Consider the following 13,013-nt stretch of genomic DNA (forward strand, 5'->3'; position numbering starts at 1 on the left):
TTTGGAAATTCTCTGCAAGGGATAGAAATTGCTCCCTTTGTCAGGAAGTATTTGCTGATGCCTTTTGAGTGCCAGACACGGTCCCAGGTACATGAAGAAGTTATCTTATAGGAGACATACTCAGGCACTTCAATTTTTGAGACCTTCCTTCCAGAAGCACTGCTTGCACGCAACCACAGAGCTGTCATCCAGACCCAAAATGATCACTTAGTGTTAATTGGAATTATTGCAAGGGCTCGCTCTGATCAGTCCCAGTGGCCTCATCCAATTAATGTGTTTTTGTTGTGGTTGCCTTTTTTCTTTGTATTGTTTTTGCCTCTCTCTTTCGATCACCATTTTAGTAATTAATAATAATACTTGGGTGATAGTGATAGTATCCATAGTAGTGGTAATTTTCTTTCACTAATTTCCTTTCTATTCAACTTTCCGTTTTAATTAGTCCAATTTCAGATTTGCTGATGGTGGATATAAGAAATATCAGGGGTGAGGAAGGCCTTCTCAGCAAGCCCCAAATGCCCCCAGGCTCCAGTGTGTAGTTTGGTTGTATTTCTCTTTGTTCCTAATTTTAATTTCCACCTCTGCTGTACCTCTAAATACTCCATCAAAAATGCCTGTGCTATCTTCTTCATAAGGGTTCATGGTGAGCTGGAAGGGGACATAGGATTCCCAGACTCAAACCCAGAGGCTGTCTGTCCATCAACTGGGTAGAAGCACAAACATGTCAGGACATTCTCAGGTAGACCAGTTAGCCGAGAGCTGTCCTTGGTCCTGAAAGGATAAATTGTTTTGTCCTACCTTGAGTTGGAGCCCGGACAGTGTGCTTGGGTTCAGGGACAGGCTGCTCTGGGACAGCGGGCTCACTGACAGGCTGCTTGGGCTTGCTCTTCATTATGGGCATAGGCTGTGGGAGGACCTGTTTGGGGAAGCCCTTGAAGAACCAGGCTCCAGAACGCTTCCACACCTTGGGGAGGAGAGGGAGAGGATGATGACATGGCAGCCAAATATATTGCTCCTGCCTTCATGAGTGCCAATTTTTAACTTTGCTCCCCTCCTTAAGCACATGGACACAAGAGCCAGCACACTTTTCTCACCAGTATGCAACCTTTCACAATTTCTATTTAATTCCCACAATATCCCTGACCACTCAACAGAGGGGGCCTGAGTAGACCCATTTTCTTGATGGAGAAAGTTGGACATCATGAGGGTATGAGCTCATGTACATCATGAGAGCGCAAGGGCAAAGACTGGACACCGAGTCTTCTAGCTCTTAAATGTGGTGTGCTGCTCCCTATTACTAGGAAAGGAAAAGTCACAGAACTAGAAGGGAAAAGAAATTCACTCAAACACTCAGGGGCTGTTTCGCCAGAGTCCACAGCTGAGCTGGTTCCTTTTATACCAAACCCTTAAGACACATCCCTGCCGAGGTTCTCCAGCCCCCACCTGCCACCCTGTTTCCCTGGCTCTAGAGAGGAAGGGGAATTGAATAAAAGGAAGGGTGCTCTAGGAGCTAGAAAGGACACGTCTACTCACCTCCCTCTGCTCAATGCAGATTTTGCAGAGCCACACAGGATGTGGACGGTTGTTCGAGGTCTCTACCCCGCATTTGGTGCAGACATTCTGGGGACAAAATAGAGGCCAGTGTACACTCAGATATGCCAGGTGCTCATAATCAGGTGGCGATGGAAGCCCACTGCAAAAAGCTAGAACTTTCCTTCTCTCACCTTCTGTCTATGACCAGGGCCAGTTAGAATAAAGTTCCAACTTGAGTCTTAATTTCCAATACCAAGAACTGGAGTCATTCCCCAGCACTGGATAAAGAAATTCTCCAGGAGTCCCTGTGGGGCCTGAGTTTTCAGCATCCATACAGGGGAGATGACTGAGAGGATTTTCAAAGAGGAAAGGCCATGTATCCACATGGCTTACTAATGTATTTCTTCTCCTTTCCCAAGCAAATCTGAGACAACCTAGGCTACAACTACAGCTTCAAATCTTCAAGGAGAAGGAAGTTATGTGAGGAAACGCCACGACTGTGTGATGGGACATTTATATTTTTGGCTGTTTCCTGGCAGTCAAGGCAAATAGGAAAGACTGATGGGTCACCGAATTCTCACTCTTGGCTGACTGCAGCAGACAACATTTTTGGAATAGATCCACTTCCCTCAATATTCCATCTAAACGCTAAATGGGACCCCAAGCAGGAGATGCCAAGTGACTCTATGGGTGTTTCCAGGTGGCTCATTCTCCTAAGTCCCTTTCCTGAGAACCAGGCAGACCCAAGGACAGTTCTTTCTGTATCCTGGAATTGTCAAGTGCAGACAACCGAGGAGGGGGTACAGGGTGGAGAAATACGAGGATCCCCCCCCTTTCAAGAATAAAGGCTCTTGAAGCCCAGTGGTCCTAACTGGGCTGGAGAGGGGCTTTCTCAGTCACTTGTACTATAACCAGGTTAAGAGAATGCTGGGTTAGCCTTCCACGTACACACGTGTGTAGACCTGAGTCCATCATGCTCTTCAACCTGACATGTAACTTGCTAAGCCACAACCAGGATACTTGCAGGCTCAACCTTAGCTCATGTCCTACCTCAAGCTCCCAAGTTCATCCTGGATGGACCTGAGCTCTGAGGGGACAGAAGGGTAACAGTGAGTTTCAGGGGAGGAACCAGGATCAGGGTTACCTCGGGAGACAGCTGGATGGGAGAGCATCCCAGAAGGAATCATATTCTGGCAACTACCCTTCAGGATCCAAGCCCTACTCCCAAGACCCAGGGTCCCCCAAGGTTTGATCCCAGGCCTAGCCCCTCTGCATGTAATGAACAGGGATGCAGGGAAGAGAAGAGGAGGGTGATGGTACCTTCTTACAGTCCTCGCACACTACGCAGGCAGAGCCCAGCATCCCCAGCTGTTCCCCACACAGGATGCAGCGGTTCACCCCATCCCCAGCCACATTCTTTCTCATGTTCTCCAGACGGTCCACCAGGCGCCTGGAAGCAGAGACAGGGTACTAAGGACCTTTCAGGACCAGGGACCACCTGCATCTCCCTCAGTATCAGGCTGAGGGTCTAATTCTTCTCTGAGGCATGGCCTCAAGTATCTGATGAAGACTGTTGGAACCTCCCTAAGAAACAAGCACATGAAATCTGATGCATTTTCAGAAAATCACAGAACCCCTCCCATATCCCCCAAAGCCCATCTAGTCTACTGACTTCAGATTAAGAATCTTAACTAGTCCTTGCTACCTCGTGTCCCCTCTGCTAGGAAACTGCTTACTGAGCTCCATATCTGTTCATCTACTTGTCTACATGACGTTGTCACATGGATGTCTTCACAGGCATCTCAGACTCTTGCATTCATCTGGCCATCATCTTGGCAGCTCTCTATTTCCACCCCCGTCCCAAGCAAACATTTCCTTATTCTCCAAAAATGGCACCACCATTCCACTGGCTTGCTCAAACCAGGATCTGGGGGTCACCCTTTACCCCCTCCTCCCATGATATGCAGTGAGCCAACCCAAACTCTCAGTGGCGAAGAGCAGGCCTGTCTGCATGGGCAGGCTGGTTTTGTTTGCCTGCTCAATGTCTCCATATTAAGTGTCCAATTAGGTGGACATCATAAGTGCCTGTCACTCTCTAGTCATGTGTTTACATGCCCAGTTAACTTGACAATTGCCCCTCGTGCCTCACATCCAGGAGACACATCCATCACCAGGCTGCGTGCTGAAGGGGGGCTGTTGGTTACTCAGTAAGGTCGGTGGGTACCTCCCATTTCCAAGGATGCTCCCAGAGGCACCAGAAAGGGTATGTCCCCTCCTCTGGGCACCAATGGATGACCTCTGGAGGAGGTGGGACGTGGATTCTCAACTTGGTCTGACCTTGCCATCCAAATGGATCTAGATGAGCTGCTCATTAATCCTACCAGACCTGAGGCCCTGAACCTAACTGTCCCCTGCACCTGGGCTCCTGAGCATTAAAGAGAAAAAACCAACATGATATAGAAAAATGTTAGTTACATGCAAACAAGTGGTTAGAATAAGATGGAACTTGGAGACATTGTAGAAAATAGGTCTACCTTTCATCTAGCACCAATATTCCACCTTTGTGTGGAAATTACCGAAAAATCGGTCTGGTAGGGTTAATTTGACAAATATTCACGGAGCACCTACCACCTGCCAAGTAGACAGTGAGGATTCAAAAGGAAGCAAAACAGATGAGGTCCCTGCCCTCATGGAGTTGGAATTCTAGTGAGGGACTCATGTCATTTAAATAACCACACAAGCCATCATAATTAGACTCCTAGTAGGTTGTCTGAAGGACAAGTCTGAGTAGCAGTGAGAACTCGTAAGAGAGGGATCTGAGAAGTCAGGATGGGGCCTCAGAGGAAGTGACCTTGAGTTGAGACCTGAGGATAAAGAGGAGCTGACCCAGATAAGAGGGCGAGGAAGAGCCCTGGAAGAAGAGGGAACAGCATGTGCAAAGGACCCGCGAGATGCTCAGCATGCCTGGTGGGCTGGGTGGTGGGAGATGAGGCTGCAGAGATGTGCAGGGGCCCATCCATGCAGTGTCTTGAGTCTCAGAGTGACGGGAAAGCATTTAAAGGCTTTGAATGGAGGCGACTCAACTTCCCTGGGTTTAAGACAACACATGGACATAAGAATGGAGCCCTTGGGAGGCTCAGAGCAGGAAGAGTTTCAGATACCATGGTGGTTCCAGGTAGAATGAAGCAGGCAGGTCCCTAGACTTCATCTACACATGAGCTGGACCAGGTCTCTTGAAACTCCAAAGCTGTCTGAAATGGGTGTGACTCTGTAGTGGTAGAAGAGTATGCTAGCTGGAGGGCCACCAAATGCCACCGCATGCTCCCGGGTTTCAAGGAGTCGCTCTGTATATTAGTCTCCTATGGCTGCTGTAACAAGTTGCCACACTAAGTGGCTTAAAACAACAGATGTTATGTATATACTAGTGGCCCGGTGCATGAATTCGTGCACTGGTGGGGTCCCTTGGCCAGGGGGAGGGACTGAGGGAGGTTGGCCAGCAGCAAGCTAACCAACAGCGAGTAATCGGGCTCCCTCCTCCCTCCTGTCTGGGTTCAGGGTGCAGGTGAACCAGATTCAGAGCTGTTAGGGCCCCAGCAGCAAGGCAGCAAGGTCTGAGTCAGTGCATATCATAGCTATTGGCCGGTCGTTCCGGTCATTAGGTTGTAATGGTCACTTATGCTTTTAAATATATAGATAAATATGACCTTTATATATATATATGACCTTCACAGTCCTGAAGCTCAGATGCCTGGGCCAAAGTCAGGGCCTTGGCAGGGCTGCGTTCCTTCTGGAAGCTCTAGGGGAGGATCGTCCCCTTGCTGCTTCCAGTTTCTAGAAGCTGCCTGCATTCCGTGGCTCGTGACCCCTTCCTCCATCTTTAAAGCCAACAGTGTTACGTTTTCCGATCGTCCTGTGACGCTGACCCTCCTGCCTCTGTCTTACAAGGCCCCGTGTGATTACCTGGGGCTCACTGGTCATCTGGATGACCTCCCCATCTCAGAATCCCTAACTTAATTACCTCTGCAAAGTCCCTTTAGCCAGGTCAGGTCACATATTCCCAGGCTGCAGGGATTAGGATGTGGGCACCTTTGGGGGGTCCATTACTCTGTCTATTATCCTCACGCCCCGGCCCCATCTGCCACCCAGGTTCTATTTCCGCCTGATGAGGCCTGAATGAAACGTCAGCCCTCCTTTCCAGAGCAAGGTCTGGGCGATTCCTCCCTGCCTGGCTGTGGATGTCAGACAAGCCAGGCTTTGGACTCTGCCAGGTGCTCAACCCCAGGGAAGTGTGGACTCCCTACACACATGCACCAGACATTCACACCTACCTACACACACACACACACACACACACACACACACACACACACTTTCAGATGTTAGAAATAGGAGGCAGCTATGACGCGGGCATTGGATGCCAGCTCTGGAGTGAGCTTATTTGCATCCACCTTTGAACTTTGCTACTTCCTGGCTCTGTGACCCCAAGAAAGTTGCTTAGCCTTTCTGAGCCTTTATTTTTCATCTGTAAATTGGGGAAAACAAAGTCCTTACCTCCTAGGATTACTGCAAAGGCAAAATGAGAGTGTTTGTAAAATGCCCAGAACATGTTAACTACTCAGTAACGGTTGCTGCTAATTATTTCTTCTGGAAATTTGTGGCTTTTATGACTCCCTGTACTAGCATTTTTTCCTATGTAGCCAGGGTGCTATAATCTAGCCAGGAAATTTGTCTTTCTAAAGCTTTTAAAGGGGCTGCGGTAACCAGAAGTTGACGGGACTCACGTGCCCGTCTCTACATAGACATACAAGATGGTGCTTGTATTCACATGTGAGTACATAGGCCCACAGGCACACCTGTAGAGGCACATGCCCATGTGCACTATGTGCACACACATGCGTGTGCATAGTCAGCACCAACGTACAGACCACACTTTCCCATGCAGGGCTGTGCACACCCTGGCCTGGCAGGGCGCCCAGGCCCAGGGGCTGCCTTCCCCACACGAGGACAGAAGCCAACGGCAGGACCGATGGCGCGTGCCAGCTCACTCTCCCCGAAAAGGCCCAAGCAGCCTGGGAACACGCAGGCAGCTGCTTCCGTGCCCTCAGCCCAGCGCTGCTGCAGCGCCTCGCTGAACCGGGAGGGGAGGCTAATGATGTGCGACTGCGCCGGGAAGGAGGCCCCACGCGGAGCACTGGGGCTCGGGAAGACACCCCGCCTGGCACGGTGCGGTGCGAGGGACCTGGGTACCGATTCCTCAGTCGGAGCGGGAAATCGCGAAAAGCTGGGTCCCACTGCTCATGGGAGGGACCGGAGCAGCTGCGATTCGAGCAGCAGTTAAACATTACACAGCGATTCCTAAAAATGCGGCAAAGTGGGAGAGTGTGTGCCATGCTGAGAGAGAGAGAGAGAGAGAGAGAGAGAGAGAGATGCACACACACCATCAATTCCAGAATCATGCTGCTTTCGCTCTCACCCTAATTGCCAAGTGGGGGGACATTACCGGTAACTTTATTAAATGTGGCATTTTCTGAAGTTAAGATCAGGCCATCTGCTGAGGACGGGGACGGGATTTAGAAACAGGAGGCAGCTGTGGCTGTTCTGGCCCGCGCTGCCTTGAGAGCCCGGAGCAGGGCCTCTCGGGAACCTGTCCTGAAATGGCCGAGCCACTCTGTCAGGAAGCCATGCGGCGGGTATGCGGGCTGCGTGCATCTCAGACTCATTAATTCTCACGGTTGTTTATGACGGTCGTCACCTGGGGAGCCATAGAGCCCCATCCCTCCCCTTGATGGATGGGTGAATGGGATTCCTGCCCGCACCGCAGCACTTTGGGGAGGAGGGTCACCCCGACTCGGAGTTGGAGACACGGGAGCTAATGTGGTCACTGCCAGGCAAGGTGCTGGGTCCTTACAAACCCGGGAACATAACAGTAACCAGGTGCGGTGCTGAGCACTGTGCGTGCAGTGTTCTCCGTAAGTCATCTGCGGCCTGTGGGACCAGCTCTATTATTCACTCCCATTTCACAGGTGGGGAAACCAAGGCACACAGGGGAAGCCGCCTACCCGAGGGCACTCAGCCGCCAGCGGCGGAGGTGGGATTGGAGGCAAGGTCTAGCTGCCCAGATGCTGTTACTCTTTGTTTTGTTTCAGTTGCTTATGGCTGGGGCCCTTGCTAACCCTTCCACCTGCCCCGAGGGAATATCTGAGACACCCTCTAAATCAGCGGTTCTCAACCTGTGGGTCGCGACCCCTTTGGCGGTCGAATGACCCTTTCACAGGGGTCGCCTAAGACCATCCTGCATATCAGATATTTACATTATGATTCATAACAGTAGCAACATTACAGTTATGAAGTAGCAACGAAAATAATTTTATGGTTGGCTCACAACATGAGGAACTGCATTTAAAGGGCCAGAAGGTTGAGAACCACTGCTGTAAATGATCGACTTCCCTACATCCCTGAAGTCATTTGTCAACGGCCTCCCCTCTCTGCACCCAAAAGGCAATGGGAGAAAGTGGAGAGACAGATTCAGGTTCACGCCTGGTTTGGCCATGGAAAGGCTGTGTGCCCCTGGGCAAGTGTCCTAACCTCACTGGGCTTATTTCTCAGCTGTAAAGCAGAGACTGTAGTCTGTCTTCCAGTGAAGACATGAGGACGAAAGGAAATCTAACACATTTGCAAGTTCCTAGCACAGTGCTGGGCAGCGACTATTTGCCTTGTCTTTCTGTAGGGCAGCGGAGTAAGACTCAACCCTGGAGCCGGCCAGCCTGCGCTTGTAATTGCTTATTAACTGGATGACTCTGGGCAGGCTGCAGAACTTCCCTGTGCCTCAGTTTCCCCCTCTACAAAAATGGGAATAACAGGATAGCCTACTACATAGGGTTGCTGTGGGGATGACAGAAATGAATCTACCTGAAGCTTTGCGCGTGTGAACTAGTATCATGGTAAGCGGAGGAGGGTTGCAGGGAAATCCCAAGTTTGCTTCTCCCTTTTTTGTGACCCTAACAAAAGGGCCAGAGCGGTGGTCCTCAAAGGGGGTGCTGTTGCCCCCCAGAGGGCAGGTGGCACGGTCTGCAGACAGTGTTGGTTGTCGTATCTGGTTGGGGGAGGAGGGGGGTTACTACAGGCATCTGGTGGATGAAGGTCAGGGACGCTGCTAAAAACCCCTACAATGCACAGGACAGTCCACCATAAAGAATGACCTGTCCCCACATGTCAATCGTGCCGAGGTAGAAGGAGCCTGGAGACTACACGGTCCAACCTCGCACCGTGAGACTCAAGTGGTTCCATGAGAGGCTTGGACAGTTGGGTCGAGGGTTCATTGAACACATGCTCTCTCTTATGCCAGACACTGACTCATGACGGAATTCAGAAGATTTCCACTTTCTTGCACAAACAGATTCCGTACAGGCTGTGGCACATGAGAAGGCATTGTCCCAATCCCTGAGAAAGCGGAGGTGCTGCTCAGCAGTTTCAACATTGGGGTTCAGAGTCCCCCCAAACCTGGTGTGACCTATGAATATTCCTTCTTAAAAATGCACAGAGACACATGCATCAATGTGTCTAAAATACCCCCCAGGACCCCTGAAACCTATCCACAGAAGGCCTGACTCCAGGACAAAAAAGTGGGGAGTTCTTCTTTTAGAAAGAGGAGAGAGTGACCTGGCTGATGGTTGGCTTGTCAAACCACAGGAATGACGCCTACCTAATAAGCACTATTACTCACTTCTCCCGCTGTCCACATTTTGGAAAAATTCTGTGCCAAAAATACAGGGGATGATGGGACAGAGATGGAGAGGTGATAGGAACCCAGCAGATCCTGTCAACAACAGGTTGTGTCTCTCTGACTGCCTCTTCCATCACAGCATCTGGACACCAAGGTTAATGACAAATCCTAATTACTTTTTTGGGGCCCATCTGTTTACGGATGGTGACCTCAAATGGAAGCCACCCGGCTGCCTGTCCCATCACAGGCAGGATCTGTGAGCAAATGCCTTTGAGAGGCTCCGGGCAGTAAGAAATATGATAAGGATGCAGAGGGTCTTACCATTGGGGTGGGGGGGGAGGAGTTTTTTAAACCAAAAATTGCAGACACAAATTTTCCCAAGCAAATGTTTCATTCCAGCCTTAATACACATAAAAGTTCTGCGGACACCTCATGGGTGTGTGTCCAACTCACAAAGCCGCTTTGCACACTCAGGAGAAGTCCTCAGTGTCCATGCAGCCTGGCACCTCTGGCCACAGCTGATTGGATGAGGGGTGGACACTCAGAGTGAGCTGAGCCAATCAGAGTTCCTTCCCTGGGAATTTGGAGTTAGGACTAAGAAAAGCTATAACCACTGGGGAGGCATCGCATGGCTATATTTTCTACCACGTGAGATGAAAAGCAGACCTTTCATGAGGCGAGGCTGTGTTCCTGTCCTCAAATCCCTAGAAATAGCTCTGAATCCTTACATTGAAATTCCCCTTGTTGTATAATGTGGTAGAGTCTCCCAAAGTGGCCACCATTAATGCCTTCCTATGGAGGCACAAGCAGATGGGACCCATGTCCCTTCTCCAATAGAATATGGTTGACTAATACCCTACTAGTTTCAGACCCGGCTGTTAAGAACCCTGGATCTCTTGGGATGCACCTCCCATGTAAAGGAGCTCAGGCCAGACTACCAAACAAGGAACGAAAGGGACCACGTAGAGCACATGTGGACATGGACATGGGCGTGAAGCTTCCTTGGACCTTCCAGCCCAGCCCAGCCACCAGCCAAACGCAGCCGTGTCAGCAATCCCAGCCCATGCCATGTGGAGCAGAAAACCTGCCCAGCAGAGCCCTGCCTGAATTCTTCAACTACAGAATTGTCAAAAATAACATACGGTTGTTGCTTTAAGTCACTAAAGTTAGGGTGCTTTGTTAATGTAGCTAGAGATAACTTGAACCACCTTGCTGGAATTAATTTCCCTTCTGGCAAGCAAGCCAAGTGTCCTAACGAATACAGAAAGCCTGTAGCAGGCAGGGCGTGCAAAATAAACTCTGTCGTCCCACTTAGCCGTTGAATAAGGGGTGTGGGGGCAGGATGAGGTGGTTATGAGTTTCTCCTCTTCTGGCCACCATCTCCCCTCTGGGGGCGCTGAAGACAGCAGAGCTGGGTTGTGGGCTGAGTGGTGACCAAAGGTTTAGACACCCCATTGGGCAGAAGCAAAGAGGCTTCTGGGAGAGAACCAGCTCTGACCTGCTGGGGTGCCTGACTCTAGCCAAGCTGCCCCAGGAAGACAGCACCTCCTGAGAGGCCCGAGGGAGAGTCTCCCTGGAACTCTCAGAGCCACAGGAGCAGGGGGACCAGCTATGGATGCACAAATAGGTCAATAAGATCCGAAAGGCATAGGGCCAGCATAGGAGGAGCTGCGGCTTCTAGCTCCCAACGTGTCCCCTTCAGACCCGAGCCTTTCAAACGTCCATGCACCGCAGTCTAGAAATTTTGGGTCAGAGCTTCAGGAAAGACACCTAACAGCTAAGAGCATACTTCTGAGAGCCAGCCCGGCAGGACGTACATCTTCACTCGACGTGACCTTAGGGAGGGACCTGACCTCACTAGCAACATGGGGATAATAATAATAATAGCACCTACTTGACAGGGTTGAGAAAAGCAGTTCAAGGGTCAATCCATATGACGTTTTGTTATTATTGTTGTTGTTTTAAATATACATACATACATATATATAGAGAGAGATCTATATATATCTCTATGTATAGGTATATATAGATATATATGTATTTGTTGATTTCAGAGGGGAAGGGAGAGGGAGATAGGAACATCAGTGATGAGAGAGAATCGTTGGTCAGCTGCCTCCTGCACGCCCCTCACTAGGGATAGAGCCCGCAACCTGGGCATGTGCCCTGACCGGGAATGGAACCATAACCTCCTAGCTCATAGGTCAATGCTCAACCACAAGGCCACACTGGCCGGGCCATATGACGTTTTGAGGCTCAGGGTTTGGCACATAGTAAGTGCTCAATAAATGGTACTCAGTATGATGATGATTTGTTATGTGTATCAACAGTGACTTCACACCTCTCTAGATGGCTTTCACTCAGGTAACAGGAAGAGGACTCAGCAGCGGAGAGAGGGGTGTCTGGACCCAGAATGGGGCACAGAAACAGCTGCTATTTTAACTGAGTTAGAAGGAGTTCACTGGCTCCAGAGGAGCAGGTAACCCCGGGGTCTAGAGGACTCCAGCAAACACCCCACTCGTAGTCTGCTCAGGAGGGTCCTAAGAATCAGACTGACCACTTCACTGCGGGTGGAGAAGCTGAGGCTCCCAAAGCTTACTCACTGGGAGCCTCAGGTTCTGAAGTGGGGGCCCCAGTGGCACCCTGATTTCAGCCTCACTCCGCATCTGATGTGTCGCTTTGCTTTTATCTGGCTCCTCTCTGATCCTCTCTCAGGGAAGCGTGGGAAGAACTGGAACGAGGGCAGGTTCGAGCTCTTCAGACATAAATAGCACTGGGTTTGCCTCTGGCGATGCTTCCAACAAGGCCTTGCTGCTGAAAGCATGCGGAGAAACAGCCACAGCCAGAATCCCTGCCCCAGCTGCTGCTTCGACCCAGGCGGAAAACACAGACACAGCGTCTCAGCAAAGGGAGGATCGGCCACCGACAGCTCCACCCAGCTGCCCTGGGAGCCCCTCAGATCTCCCTCCACGGAAGCCGGCTGCTGGAATTCCAGGGCTTGCCAAGCAGGAGTCTCGGGGCATAAATTTTAGAACAGAGGCCTCGGCCAGTGACCAAACCTGAGCTTCCACAGCAAGTTCATTGATAAATGACTGCCGCCATTTAATGAGCTCTGCCCCAGGCACCGCATGAATCCGTCGCATGTTATACCCTCGCTGAGAAGGATGTGCTCATGTGATCCCCGCTTTGCAGAGGAGGAAACCGAGGCACAAGGAGGTAAATGGCTTCCTTAAGGTCACACAGGGGTCAGTGGTAGGCCTGGGATTTGGACCCAGGGCTTTGACTTTAGGGCCCCAGTGGGTAACCACTGTGCTAGTCCATCCTGTCACCAGGTGAGTCAAGGCAAATCACCAGACATGGAGGACAGGCAGGCAACCCATCTACCCTGTCCTAGGATGTTCAAGCTAACACCTTCTCAGGCCACAGAGACACTCCCCACACCTTAACTTGACCCCCAGAGTCAGACCAATGGCCATGTTCATATGAGATGGGCATCACAGCTGATTGGACGAGAGAGAGCACCTGACATAACGCAGCCAATCAGAGTGCCTTCCCTGGGAATTTGGACCCTGAACTACAGGATTCTAAACCCTCCAGCCTCTTGGCCACAGGAGATGGCGAGGGAAATTAGGAGGCAGCACTGTCTGTCATATTCGCTCATTTCCTCAACAAATATTTTCGCGCACACCGATTATGTACCGGGCTCTGGAGATCCAGTAGTGAACAAAACAGGCAAGCATCTCTACCCTTGGGAACCTTATCT

General features: G+C 50.6%; 1 protein-coding gene across 2 annotated transcripts in view; it reads right to left on the reverse strand.

The window, feature by feature from the left end:
- Positions 1 to 13,013, reverse strand: part of RPH3A (rabphilin 3A) — a 62,910-nt gene that overhangs the window by 25,178 nt on the left and 24,719 nt on the right. For both annotated transcript variants that reach the window (XM_081113970.1, XM_081113969.1), the window contains 3 exons: positions 2,851 to 2,980; positions 1,531 to 1,617; positions 796 to 961 (listed from right to left, as the gene is read on the reverse strand). In XM_081113970.1, the coding sequence (XP_080970096.1) occupies positions 796 to 961; positions 1,531 to 1,617; positions 2,851 to 2,980 (383 nt within the window). The remainder of the gene's footprint in view (positions 1 to 795; positions 962 to 1,530; positions 1,618 to 2,850; positions 2,981 to 13,013) is intronic.

This window comes from Myotis nattereri (genome assembly GCF_964212035.1).
Source record: "Myotis nattereri genome assembly, chromosome: 19".
Taxonomy (NCBI): Eukaryota; Metazoa; Chordata; class Mammalia; order Chiroptera; family Vespertilionidae; genus Myotis; species Myotis nattereri.